The sequence below is a fragment of the Budorcas taxicolor genome, chromosome 9 (assembly GCF_023091745.1).
Source record: "Budorcas taxicolor isolate Tak-1 chromosome 9, Takin1.1, whole genome shotgun sequence".
In the NCBI taxonomy this organism is placed as follows: domain Eukaryota; kingdom Metazoa; phylum Chordata; class Mammalia; order Artiodactyla; family Bovidae; genus Budorcas; species Budorcas taxicolor.
Window position 1 is genome coordinate 25,047,132 of NC_068918.1, and position 14,519 is coordinate 25,061,650.

The following is a 14,519-nucleotide window of genomic DNA, read 5'->3' on the forward strand; positions in this document are numbered from 1 at the left end:
CTCTCACTTTTGTATGTCTGGTCTATTTGTTTCAAATCTCTGCTCATTTGTAAATAACCAGGAAAGTAGAGCAGTTTGGCTACATTGATAGAAAGCTAGCTATTTCTCACCACTAATTTTATTCTAATGTGTTAGTCTTAGAAGTCTTTCTTTAAACATTTAATAATGAGAAAATACAGGGACAAGCCCCCAAAAGGTGATTAAACATTAGACCTATCAGTTTATCATACATCAGGGCTTCCCTTGTGGCTCAGTTGGTAAAGGATCCGCCTGCAATGCAGGACACCTGGGTTTGATCCCTGGGTTGGGAAGATCCCCTGTAGAAGGAAAATGCTATCCAGGATTCTGGCCTGAAGTATTCCATGGACTATATAGTCCACGGGGTCATAAAGAGTTGGACATGACCGAGAGACTTTCACTCTCAGGTTATCATAGTGGATCATACATCCTGCTTTATCCCCATCATTCCATTATAGTCATTACTATTACTTTCTTTCAGTCTCCTAAAATGTCCTGATTTGGATTATAAAATACACAGTCACTCTGTCATTAACATATGAGCCTCTGACATGCGGAAGCATTACAAAAAAGACATGATATTTACCAGAAACCAACATTCAAGCATATAGTCAGGAAATTGAGGCTTCTTTTTTTTTTAATAAATAGGGGAAAGTTTAAGGAAAAGTTACAAACATAAAGTTGAACTCTCCGGATAAAGAAAGGCAATATTTCACTCCATGTCCTAAATCTGTATTCTTTCCACAAACTGATTAGAGGCATAGCTATTAGCATGTTGAAACTTGAATTGAGGTTTCTTTTCAAACATTCCACACCAGACAATATATGGAATATATGATTTCTTCAGCTAACTTGGAAAGCTAAAAATTTCAACTGACCCTGCCAGGATTTTAACCTGTGGTTCCAGGGAGTCTAAGTACTGCACAGCTGATGTTTGTGCCACTAAGCCAGCCCCTCCAGAGTTACGCATATGACTGTAGTATATTTGGCAGTTGGCATATAGGCTTGACTATTTGTCTGCTTTCCTACTGGGAAGGAGTGTTACGTGAAGGATCCTTCATCTGACCTTTGCCTGCCTACTTGTACATCACCATTGTCTAAACTCATGACTCTAGTGGATGAACATGAGATAATTTCAGACAACCTGTTGTGCTTTCAAGACCCTTCATGGATATCTGACTTTCTCAGGACTTAAAAGTCTTTGTTCTACGTGGAACTCATGCGTTTTTGAGTAGAGCTAAGCCAATTTGGTTCTTTTGCTTTTAGTAGTAGTGCATGTGGTTTTACTGGTAGGATTGTGTGAGTGCGTGAGGAAAGATTGAGTTATTCAAATAATGAAAATACCAATTGTCTAAAAATTTGAATTGTGCTGAGGGCTCTCATCAGTCATACTTTTAAATACAAAATTGAAACAAAGATTTTAAAATAAGCATCGACAGCCTACTCTTTGGTGAGTGGTTATATCTACTGTGCAACTTGAGCCTTACACTGGGAGCAGAGGGAAATAAACTGTAATGGTGCTCTGCGACGACCTAGAGAAGTGTGATGGGGAGTGGGAGGAGAGTTCAAGAGGGAGGGGATATATGTGTATTTATGGCTGGTTCATGTTGTTGAATGACAGAAACCAACACGACATTATAAAGCAAGTATCCTCCAATTAAAAATAAATTTAAAAATATAATTGCTGACCTCAGGAGCTTGTCGTTTAATGGGGGAGGTAAGACGTATTGCTTTCCCTTGTGGCTCAGCTGGTAAAGAATCCACCTGCAATGTGGGAGACCTGGGTTCGATCCCTGGTTGGGAAGATCCCCTGGAGAAGGGAAAGGCTACCCACTCCAGTATTCTGGCCTAGAGAATTCTGTGGACTGTATAGTCCATGGGGTCATAACGAGTTGTACACGACTGAGTGCCTTTCACTTTCAAGACATATCCTGTGCAAAAAGTAAAATAATGAGAGATGTGTTAAACAGCAATAAAAGGAAGTAGTAAATGGAGTGTAGAAGACAGTGTCACAGCTATGCTGACTGATAGCCACAATTGGTCTTAGAAGTTCAGAGATGAGATGTCAACAGAGGTAGCAGAGGTCTTGGATAGCATCCCTGAGGATATGGAGTCTTGAGCTGGGTCTTTAAAAATGAAGGACTGGTGGTAAGAGCATTTCAGGTTTAGAAAAATTGCATTAGCATGGGTACTTAAGATCTTTTCCTGTGCGGGCCCTCAGATGGAATTTCGCTTGCGTAAAACTCTCACCTGTTGGGTGCAGAAGCTACTGCGGAATAAAGTTCAAATTTTAATCATCGTCTCGCAAAGCATCCTTACTGTTTTCAACTTTTGTGTCAATATTCTAGTGTAGATGGGCAATGTTAATGACATAAATGTATTTTAATCTTTGAAAAATATAACACGTTTTATGGTTATAAAAATAATATTTGCCCATTGTATGAAAAAACAATACAAATCACCCATGATTCCACAACTAAGGAGGACCACTGCTAACACTTGGTAGATTTCATTCTAATAATCTTTCTATATATGTGAGTATGTGTATTATGAAAAAGAATGAATATACACTCTGTACTCTGCATTTTAAAATAAAGCATGCTGTTATATAGAAAGCATCCTTTAGGTCTGCTTAGGAGACTAACCTGGATGTATCTGGATTCAAAAAGGAATTTATTCACTAACAACTATAATGCAAATTTGTTTTGGTTTATTTTGATTCTAGACAATAGTAATTTTGTGAAATAAATTCTGATAGTAAGATACTTCCACATGTTTATAACAGCAATTGGAAATATATAAAGATTTACACAGAGAAGTGAGATAAAATGTGATGTGGTATAAATTATACATTTTCATATGACTTTTTACCTGGATTTAGTTAGTTTTTCTATTATGGACCTATTTTTTTCAATCAAATTTGGTTATTCTATCAATAGTGTTGTTCAGTATAAACTTTAAAAATGTATTGTTAGCAGCATTTTCTAAAGAAAAAGAAAGCAATATTTTATTTGGTAAATTATGCTTTGTTTTTTCTTGATAGTCTGGCATAGATTAAAGAATCAAAGCACTCCCAAGGAAGGGCTGACGGGTCTCATAAACGAAGACAAAGAATTGGCTGAACTTCGAAGTCTGGCCACTGGAGTAGGGCTGGCAAACGCCTGCTATGCAATACAGTATGTAACCTGGGCTGGCATTACGGGACACCTAGATGAAAAGCGTGTGCGTGCTAAGTCGCTTCAGTCGTGTTGGACTCTGTGATCCTATTGTGGGCAACTCTAAAAAGAGTGTCCATGAGTGCCACATTGTCCAGGACTGTCCTGGTTTATGCTCATTTTTCTGGCATATTAAAAAATAACATCCCCTTTCATTCTCAAATGTGACCTGGGATGGATGGCAAATTATGTTGTTATCCTATCCTAAGAAACATGAACAAAAATCAAATGTTTTCTAGTGTTTTAGCACATACTTTAAAAATAAGTAAAACAAAGAGATAAATACTACGTGGAAGGGAGTAGATGGTAATATGGTTGATTCACCAAGAAGAGAAGGATTCTCTTGTGTGTGCTATAAGTCAATGTTTTTCTGTTTTCAGAAATTGTATGGGGATTGTCTATAAAACTTCTCTAAAATATATGCGGTTTTAACTTCCATTGTCATCATAATTTAAGACAATATTTAAATGTCTCATTTAAAAGACAGACACTATATTATGCTCCATGCAAAAAGGATTATATATAGTCATACGCCTTGTTTCTAGAAATTTATTTAAAGACATAAGAACACAGGACTTGGAATAGACACAGAGGTGACCTAAATATGCTTTTCAGAGATGTCTTTTCCCTGAGAAGATATGCAGCGTATCTGATTTCCAAGATTCTCTTTTAAAAGCTCAAAGCATTTTTAATGTTGATGAATTTTCTCCTCCTCATAATATTCCAAATGGGAAACTTGACTTTCTAAAAGTTAATCTGGTAGACAAGAAATGATGTTGCGGTCATAGTAAATTTTGTATTACATGAGAGATTAAGTGTATGAAGTAAAGTAAAACTTTGAGCTCATAAGCTCAGCTGTTTATTACTAATTTGCAATAGCTTTTTATACAAATAGGTGACCTGAAGAGAATACGAACTGATAATTTTAACAAAACAAACTACAGTGAAAAATTTTGAGGCAATGCACTCACAGGCATGTTATCAAAAGGAAGCTGCCTAGAAGTGAAGTAACCTACTCTGTCTGGGTTTCAGAAGACAGAAGGAATATTCTAGAAGGTGGAATAGGACTGGAATAGGAATGCAGACACAACACCATGTCACATTGAAGGCACTACAGTGTTTCCAAGCCATGAGATTTCTCTTTCCTTTCTCCTCCTTTTTTATTCTCAAACACTAACACCCACATCCACTTATAAACCATATGCATTTTGGGAGACCGAAAATAACGTTATTTTCCAGTACTCTTCCGACCCAAGAGGAGATTGAAAGTCTTCCTGCCTTCCCTCGGGAAAAGCTGACTCTGCGTCTCTTGCTGGGAAGCGGGGCCTTTGGAGAAGTGTATGAAGGGACAGCGATAGACATCTTAGGAGCTGGAAGTGGAGAAACCGAAGTAGCTGTGAAGGTAATGCGGCTCTTTTAACTCCCCGGCTTGTTATGTCTGCATTATTGACAGGGACTTATTTAAATATAACAATGAGAAAAAGGGAGTGATCTTGACTGAAAAGATGACTAGGAGAAGGCAGAAGCCTGTCCATGGCTACGGAAATCACAGTACTTTTTCCATTTCCTGCATGAGTTCTGTTATTAACAGTTACCTCTGAGGTTACTAATTCGCTAAGACCAGCAGAGAGTTTTTCCCTTCACATATACTCTAAGAGCACTGCAGTGCTTGGTGCTAGAGCAGAGAGTAAATATTTTAGACCTGCTAGCCAGATGGTGTCCGTTCTAGCTATGCAGCTCTGTCACTGCAGTGTGAGATCGGCCACAGTCAGTATGTGAATGAATGAGTGTGGTTGTGTCCCAATAAAACTTTATTTATAAAAATGGAAATTTTCATTTCACATGATTTTCATGTGTTATGCAGTCCTCTTATTTTTTTATAACTTTTTTCAACCATTTCAAAATGTAAGTTAATTATACCTCAATAAAACTGGAAAAATAAAAATGTAACACCTATTTTCAGATTATAACTGTACAAAAATAGATGATAGGCTAGAATTGGTCCACAGGTTGTAGTTTGCTGACCCCTGTACCACAAAATTATTCATCATAGTGTATTCAAAAGGAAGTTAAAAGGAAGCACTGAATATACTCTTGTATTTTTGTAAAACTTTCTTATGATTAACAGATGATGTATCTTTTATGTAATTGAGTAATATACTGATTATTGTTTGTTAACAATTTATTGCTTTGAGAAATTGTCAGAGAAGTTGCAAAATTCTCTCCATTTCCAGTTGATAGCATTTTAACATACTTTAATCTCAAGTGGTTTAAACAAGTGTTTCTTTTTCTTACATAACAAGATGACTTCTGGCTTTGGTATAGTACTATGTCAAGCCAGAGCTTGTATATCTGAAATTCTCTCGACTTTGAACGTGTGTGGTGCCTCACGGTTCCAAGATGGCTGTCAAAGAATCAAGCATCACATCTTCATTCAGGATATGGAAAGGGGGAAGGATAGTGTTAGATGTATATGTTCAGGAAAGTAAAAAATTTCCACACACCTCCTCAACAATTTACCCCTTACATTTCATTGATCAGGACTGAGTCATATGACCACCCTTGCTTGCAAGAAAGGCTGGGGAATTGGAGAACATAGCTGAGGATAAAGGTGGCTATTACAAAACAAAGCTTGTCTACATTAACCTAGTTAGCTCACAGAAATGTCTGCTATACTGATTCTTGGCTTGTTTTATGTTGTGTAGACTTTGAAGAAAGGCTCCACAGACCGGGAGAAGATTGAATTCCTGAAGGAGGCACATTTGATGAGGTATTAGGCAGTTCTGAAATAATTTTCCCTTGGTATGGGTAGGAAGATTTTACATATGGTTAGTGGATTTTTAACTTTCAAAATCAGCTGACATCACAGATTATGTTCAAAATAAGCATGGCTGAAATTTAAAAGGAAGTATGTCTGGAGTGACAAGTATTCTGTAGAATAGGTTTTTATGATAGATTCTCTGAGTCTGGGCACAGGCAGTCCTTGGACAATAGGTCTTTTCTTTTACCTCCAATAAGAAGCATGTTTTGCAAGGGATTTCTGAGGCTGATAAGCTTTAAATATCCTTATGTTCTTCTAGATGTATAATCATAAGTCAAGTAGACCAAGTAAGGGAGAGTTCTCTTAAGCACAGTGACATCAATGAAACTATCGTTGGTCTTGATAAACTTGTCTTCAAGTTTGAGTTAGTTGATAGTGATGAAAACGACTCAGGTACATTTTAATAGCCCTGAGGCGGTGGTCAACAAGGTCCCAGGTTGCAGGTTCTGGCCATTAGACTGAGGCTTATTTGCTTTGACCTCTTGAGAAAACAGGTGTAGCCAAAACTGTGTGTCTGAATTGTTTCTCTAAACGGGAGAGAATTATTTCATATTTGTCATGACCAAAAATGTAGTGTTTTTTAAAATGTCTTCTGAAGAAAGGTATGTTAAAGTTACTTCTTTTTCCCCCAAACATAAAATACTTGATATAAATGCCACTTCTGAAACTACCCCTATTCTATCCACATGCCTTGGCCACTAGGGGCTGCAATATTACCTCTGTAAGGCAGGCATGAAAAGGAGCCTTTCATTTATTAGAGGGAGAAAAAAGATTAGGGGTTGAAAGGAAACCAGAGATAAAGATTTGCTGTTTCACAAAGGCCTTCACAAGACTTCTGTCGCTGACATGTCAACCTGCCTGTCTGTTTCCACCTTTTAGCAAGTTTAATCATCCCAACATTCTGAAGCAGCTTGGAGTATGTCTGCTGAACGAACCCCAGTACATTATCCTGGAATTGATGGAAGGAGGAGACCTTCTTACCTATTTGCGTAAAGCCCGGATGACGCCGGTAGGAAATGGTCTCCACGCTATTGGTTTGGTAACGCAGATGACCTTTAAGTTCCTTCTTAATCTTCTTTTAAATTCAATAGACTGCAGTTTTGCCTGATGGTAGAAATTTAGAAGACTTCCATCAGAAAAATTCTTGTATTTCCTTCATGTTGGATTACTCAAACTAGAACCCTGGGCTAATGTCTGGCCTTTTCTGGTTGATTGAGCCTGTTTTTAGTATCTAATGGAAAAATAGGTTCCCCACCACCACCACGCTGCCAGAATCGTGTTCTCTCAAGAACAGAGAGTGTGTGGAGTTTCTCTGTACTTAATTTACCTGCCTTTATGTCACAAATTAAAATTTCCAGCCCTCATGTCTTTACCAAGTGCTAGGTTATATGCCCTCCCAGCTGACATTTTCCATATGGATTTTCACAGGCATCTCAAAAACAGAACTCTTGATGTCATGCATCCTCCTTCATGCCCCCCATCCAGTTCCTTACTTTCTCTTTTCCTACCATCACGCTAATCGGTCCTGTCTGCTCTGGGGCTCCTCTTACAACATGCAGCCCCAGTCCATCCTCTGCATCTCCCCCGAGCCGAGAGCCGCACCCTTCACAGGTCATCACTGGAAATCCTGTGGCCTGCATGTTGAATCAGGCTCAGCGAGAAGGGCAGTGTCTCAGCTCCTATGGAATTTGCTTTAGGTCTCAGATGAGAAACACCTGAGACAAAACAAGTAACTAAAATTTAAATCTATAGTTTTAAAAATTCTGTTTTTTATTTCTCTCAAATACATGTGCGTGCATGCATGCTAAGTTGCTTCAGTTGTGTCTGACTCTTGACACCCTATGGACTGTAGCCCGCCAGGCTCCTCTGTCCATGGCATTCTCCAGGCAAGAATACTGCAGTGGGTAGCCATTACCTTCTCAGGGGATCTTTCCAACCCAGGGATCGAACCCAGATCTCCTGCATTGCAGGCAGATTCTTTACCGTCTGAGCCACTAGGGAAACCCATCAAAGTACACATTATATGCCTAAAAAACTAAACTATATGACAAGGTTTATGATGAAAAATAGGTGTCTGCTCATTCCTTCTGGTGTTTACCTCTATGTTCCTAGGTGCTCTGTGTATATGGTACACAGTGAGTTTTCAGCCTTGGGGGAAATCTATTGACTGTCTACCATGAGAGGCAAAGATTTAACCTCTTAGTCATGTACCAGCCCAGCCCCATCAGCTCTACACACAGAAAAACTTCGTTTTCCCCGTTCTTTGACAGTCACCCCAATTTGCAGATAAATCACCTTTGCAGGTCTACATTGCTATGCCTATTTAATTATTATTTGCTAGATACTCAAATACTATGGCTGTGATTTTTCTCTTGAGTAGTTTAATAAATGCCTCTTTCCCCCCATTTGTTTAGCTTTCTATATACCTAAACTTTATGGCAGAATTATAATCCTTTCTCAACATGGTTAAATGTATCAGATAATCCAGCTTCTCACAGTTTTTACCCTAGACACTTCCCTCATGGAGTTGATATGGGCACTTTGTCTTCTGGTCTCTACAGTGCTATTATCTAGGGGTTTCCTTCACGTTTACCCTGGTAATTTCCATGTTGGGCCCTTATTTCCTAAATTCCATGACTTTATTCTGTTTTAGAAAAGAGAAAGTACAGGAGGCAAAAATCTCCTCCTCCCCGCCCCCCCCCCCCCCCACTTTGAGGAAATGTTCTTTTTCATTCCCTCACACTGGATTAATGATTTGCTGTGTTCTAGGTTGAGAATCCCTTTTCCTCAAAACTAAATCCTCTTTGTCTTTGTTTTCTAGCTTCTACAATTGTCTTTAAAACCTTTTATGCCATTCTGATTCCTGGACAATGATCAGTGACCTGCTTTTTTGCCCTTCTCTTTGGAAAATTTTAGGAACTTCTCCTTATCTGTGGTGCTTTTTACTCATCTGGATGCTCAGCCTGGAAAATCATGCCTTTCAGTTCTGGGATTTTTTTCATATCATTTCTTTGGCAACTAACTCTTTGTTTTCTTCATTTCTTTGTTCTAAAAATCCTATTATTTGGATAATAGTCATCTTTGTTTTATCCTTTTATTAACTATTTTCTCCTATTTTCTACTCTGCATTTTTGCTCTCAATTTTGGTATATTTTCATAACTTTGAAATAGAATTCCACAGACTCATTCTTATATTTTGACTGCCTCTTAAAATAGTATTCTGATTTTTCCATACATGCAAAATCTTCTTTTATCTTTCCTAGGATACTAATAATAGTTTTTTTTTTTTTAAGTGTTAACTTGCTTCCTACATTGTCTTGACTTCCTTTTTGCCTCTTTGTTCTGGGATCTGTTTGTAATGTGAGAAGCTTTTCTCAAATGTGTGGTAATTTGTGGCCAGTCTGCATATTTAATAGTGAGCCCTAAGAAGCTGATTGGAGCCTATGTGTCCGAGCAGCTTCCTTTTGTTGTCAGGTGGGACTGTCCCCTAATGACAGCATCTGGATGTCTTCCCTGGCATATGCCAGTTTCCCCCCAGAGAGGAGTCTGCTGGTCTCCTGCTTGGGCAATAAATACATGAGCCTCAGTTCAGGGGGTCAAGCAGGGAAGAGAGCTGGGGGGTCTCAAGGCTCGGAATGAAGATGCTTGTTTAATTCCCTTCTCCATTTTCAGGACAGAGACTCAGCATGACTGGTATCTTTGAACCTGGAGTTGTTTTGGTTCTGTGTGTGTGTGTAGCGGGTGGTGGTGGGGGTGCGGTTTGCGGAGAAAAGCCTCCTGATACAGTGAGGGGCTCTAGTTAGCCCATAAACAAGCTTTTAAGTATTCACCTTGCTCTTCACCATACTCCTCACCCCTGCATTCAGAGATAGTTGCTGCCTTCAATTCTACAGTACTTATAGGGTTCTATAGTGAAAAAAATCTCTCAATTCTTGCTGTCTTGTCTGCAGGCAGGTAGCTTTCATTTCTATGGGCTCTGCTAAATGACCATGCCTCCATCTGCTTTCCTTCCTCTAAAACGTTGGCCCGTGCTCTATCTCTTCTCATCTGTTCATCCTCATGAGATTGTAACATTCCCTCTCTAAGGTCACTTTAGTAAGGTTTGGGAAGAGACTTTAATAAGAAAGTTTCTCGGTAGCTTTCTTCTTTTAGTTTTTTGTTGGAGAGAGAAGAGACAATGAAGATGGGCTGAAAGAACTCACAGCACTGCTTTTCTCTAATGAATCCCATTCAGCTAGTGTCCGAGTGGCTCTGATGATCAGTTTTCAAGTGCACATCAGTCCTTCTGTTGTCTTTCCTGCTGGCTACCCAGGCAGCTTCCATGCTTGTCTCCCTTGCCAGGACCCTATAGGACAGGGTGCCCTTAGGTGCTCAGTGCTAGAATTAAGGTCTGGGGTCCGCAGCAGAGCACTACAGGCTCTAAGCTCTCCTCAGGCTAAGTTCATGTGGGGCCAGCCGTCTCTCCACAGAGGGTACTCAGAGGCACCTTTCTAGATTTTCCACAAGCATCCTCCTCCCCATCCCTGCTCTGAGACTGTTTTGTTGAGTTGAATGCCTAGGGATTGACTGCAACTGGGTTTATAAACCTTAGGCTAGTCCTTCATTTTCAGGATACTCAGTTTCTGCATCTGTAACATGGAATATTGAATCCAAAAAGTTCTCAGCTCCTTTTAACTTTGACATTGTAAGATAGAACTAACATTCTAAAATGTACTAAGATAGAAAAAGTGAAAAAACAAAAAGAGTGAAAAAAGAAAATAAAAACCAAAAAAGCTCTATCAAAAAAAGCTCTACAGAATACAAATCCATAGCCAGATACAATTCAGTTCATGAAATTTCTGCTGCATATTTATTTCATTTAATGCAGCAGTGGGGGATGTGGCCGTTGCTTTCAAAGACCTCGCCAGTATGGTAGGGTGGGTAAGCCACATGGGAATAACTCATTTAAGGTAGAATGTAAGGTAGAAAGAGGGAAGGTTCATTAGAATGGAGTAGAGAATATACTGCTGAAGCTCAGCTAAGAGAGAGAGATGTTACCTACTGGGAAGATGCCAAAAGGTTGCATGATGGAGGTCTTCTGTTTGGGACACAACCAAGGTGCGAGATAGAACAGTTTCTGAAACTACACCCACATGAGTTATAAAAGGCTTTGACTAGGGATAGACTGAGAGAGAGATTTGATACATCTGGAGAGTTGGCAAGAGAAGACAGATGCCCAGGGTAGCATCTGGAGTTAAAGAGGCCTGACATGGGGTGATGAGGTGTCCCAATAGGTTGTCACAGGGGCTAATAGGTGTAAGTTATAGTTAGAGATCCAGGCAGGCAAGGAGCATCTGAAAATCTGTCAGCAGAGAACAAGGCACCAGCCATCAGACTGTCATTCAGGAGGAGGATTCTCTGGGAAGAATGTCTTCAAGAATAGAGTAGCTTTTGCCAGGAGTAAAGCAGGGTTCTGTTCGTTGAGGGACCAGTGAACCTGAGAGGAGACCCAGCAGGGACTCAGACACAAGGCTGTGAGACAGGCATCTGGTCGACCATGAGGGGCTGCAGGGGACAGATTCTTGGGAGTAAAATTGGGTTGAGTTATAACATGTAGGTGTGGTTGAGTGGGATCATGGCAATACTGAGTCCCAGATCATCAGGATTCTTCCTACTCTGAGGACAAGACATGAGCTTGTCAGAGCAGGCAGAGGGAACAATATTTAAGAGCACCCGTTGAGGAATCAAGGGGTTTCAAGGTTGTGAATCCTTTGAGATGCTCAATGAAGGATGTTGATGGAAATGAAGCATAGGGAAGGCCTTCCAGGAATGAGAGCAGGGATAATGTACAGAGGCTGAGAAATGCAGAGCAGATGTAAGGAGCTGCAAATGGCCCAGTGTGACCGAAGCACAGACTGTGGGATGAGAATCTATGGAAAATAAATAGATGTGAGGAGAGGCTGGTGCAGCCTGGGGCTTCCATGGAGGCTTACTCAAGGATCTCTAATAGACCCTGCAGGCAGTGGGTCACAACAAAGTGAGCTTATTAAAGCACAGGGGGCTGGAGACATGGGAAGTTTGGGATGCGTCAGATAGGGATGATAAAGACTTGAAATAGGGTAATTTCAGGGAAATAGTAAGGAACAGACATATGAATATAGCCTCCAGGAAGGAACTTTGAATTTTTTCCATATGGTTCTAATAAAAACTCCAACTGGCTTTTTTCATGTATAAATCATTGCAGCTAGTATAGGCTCAACTATGTGTTTGTGCTGGTTCTCCTAGATGAGAGAGGTAATCTGTGACCTTGAAATAGAGGATCGCTAGCAATTTCTATGGGGCTCATATGGAGAACAAGCCCATTCTCATGATGGACATTATTGCGTGACATTGGGCCAATAGTTCAGTTCAGTTCAGTCACTCAGTTGTGTCTGACTCTTTGCGACCCCATGAATCGCAGCACGCCAGGCCTCCCTGTCCATCACCAACTCCCGGAGTTCACTCAGATTCACGTCCATTGAGTCAGTGATGCCATCCAGCCATCTCATCCTCTGTCATCCCCTTCTCCTCCTGCCCCCAATCCCTCCCAGCATCAGAGTCTTTTCCAATGAGTCAACTCTTCACATGAGGTGGCCAAAGTATTGGAGTTTCAGCTTTAGCATCATTCCTTCCAAAGAAATCCCAGGGCTGATCTCTTTCAGATTGGACTGGTTGGATCTCCTTGCAGTCCAAGGGACTCTCAAGAGTCTTCTCCAACACCACAGTTCAAAAGCATCAATTCTTCGGCACTCAGCTTTCTTCAGAGTCCAACTCTCACATCCATACATGACCACAGGAAAAACCATAGCCTTGACTAGAAGGACCTTAGTCGGTAAAGAAATGTCTCTGCTTTTGAATATACTATCATAATTACTACTTATGAGAGCAGCTACTGTTTATTAAGTTCCTGGTATGTCCCACCAGATTGCATATCTCATCTCAGACCCAACACAGTCTTATTGTTCTCATTTTATACATGAGAAAGTTGTTTAGTGCATTAAGCCCTGTAAGCAAGCTCACACAACTTGTAAGTAGCAGAAATAGGTTTTACTAACATGGTCCATTTGACTAACACCCTGAGAGCTTTCCAATGAAGAGTCTAGATTGCCTCGGCTTATTAAACATAGTCTTATTTAGGTATATTTTGGTGGAAAGCCTATAAATATAGCTCTTTTCCTCTGTTTGAATTCCTTAACCGTAACTAAAAATTCCTTTAAAACATCATATACATGCAGTCATATGTATGCGTGAATGCTAAGTTGCTTCAGTAGTGTCCGACTCTTTGCGATCCTATGGACCCCCCAGGCTCCTCTGTTCATGGGATTCTCCAGGCAAGAATACTGGAGTGGGTTGCCGTGCCCTCTTCCAGGGGATCTTCCTGACCCAGGAATCAACCTGTGTCTCTTAAACCTGTCTCCTGCATTGGCAGGAGGGTTCTTTACCACTAGTGCCACCTGGGAAGCCCAGCCATATTTATATATAGTGCAAACTGGAAAAGTGCCTGTAATTTTTCTTTTGTTTCCTACAGTTTCATGGTCCTTTACTCACCTTGGTTGACCTCGTAGACCTATGTGTAGAAATTTCAAAAGGCTGCGTCTACTTGGAGCAGATGCACTTCATTCACAGGTGTAGTGACTTTCTGGATACTGGGTTCTTATGAATATTGATAGAATAATCACCTTAGTTTGGGTGAAACTTACAAGATAATTAACATTTTCATTCCTTCGAGATAGCAATACTTTCTGTTAAAATCTCTCTTCTCTCCAGACCGACTAGTGTTGCTTGTCTGATCTCTGGAACTTCATTGTTATTATTATTATTAAATATAGCTTCTGCTGTAGGGATCTGGCAGCTCGGAATTGCCTTGTCTCCATGAAAGACTATACCAGTCCATCACGGACAGTGAAAATTGGTGACTTTGGACTTGCGAGGGACATCTATAAAAACGATTACTATAGGAAGAGAGGAGAAGGTCTGCTCCCTGTTCGGTGGATGGCTCCAGAAAGTTTGATGGATGGAGTCTTCACTACTCAGTCTGATGTATGGTGAGCTTACAAGGCACAGGGAAACGTGGGCAGCACCGTCAAATATCAGAGCCAGAAGGGACCTTACAAGGTCATCTTGTTTCGTATATGAGAAAACACAAGAACACAGAGGTTGAGTGGTTTTCCTCAAGCTAAAGTGAAAGCTAGAGGGCAAGAAGGGGTTATTGCTCGGTCTCAGCAGTTTATACCAATTCTTTTTGATCCTTTAGCTTACTGGTGTATGTTCAAGAGATCCATCTACTTCAGCTATCTTATTACTCTTCAAAAATGTAGAGGCTATGACTAATAGGAATTGGCACCTATGAATTAATGTCCAAGTTTGTGTCCAAATGCCTACTATTTTGGGATGTTTGGTCATTAATTTACAAACAGAATTTAAATCTTAGATCTCAGAAAGATTAG

At 40.2% G+C, this 14,519-nt stretch overlaps 1 protein-coding gene and 1 long non-coding RNA gene across 3 annotated transcripts in view; one reads left to right on the forward strand and one right to left on the reverse strand.

Annotated features, from left to right (window-relative positions):
* ROS1 (ROS proto-oncogene 1, receptor tyrosine kinase) overlaps nt 1-14,519 on the forward strand; it is a 124,070-nt gene that overhangs the window by 93,817 nt on the left and 15,734 nt on the right. Inside the window, exons 36-41 of the mRNA XM_052645576.1 lie at nt 3,062-3,194; nt 4,473-4,635; nt 5,939-6,003; nt 6,934-7,063; nt 13,601-13,698; nt 13,914-14,117. Coding sequence (XP_052501536.1) covers nt 3,062-3,194; nt 4,473-4,635; nt 5,939-6,003; nt 6,934-7,063; nt 13,601-13,698; nt 13,914-14,117 — 793 coding nt within the window. The remainder of the gene's footprint in view (nt 1-3,061; nt 3,195-4,472; nt 4,636-5,938; nt 6,004-6,933; nt 7,064-13,600; nt 13,699-13,913; nt 14,118-14,519) is intronic.
* LOC128053109 (uncharacterized) overlaps nt 1-14,519 on the reverse strand; it is a 104,826-nt gene that overhangs the window by 59,381 nt on the left and 30,926 nt on the right. Inside the window, exon 1 of one of the 2 annotated variants that reach the window (XR_008199904.1) lies at nt 7,036-7,151. The exons of the other annotated variant lie outside the window; for it this stretch is intronic. This is a non-coding gene — a long non-coding RNA (uncharacterized LOC128053109). Of the gene's footprint in view, nt 1-7,035; nt 7,152-14,519 lie in introns of those variants that run through there. 2 annotated transcript variants of the gene reach the window in all.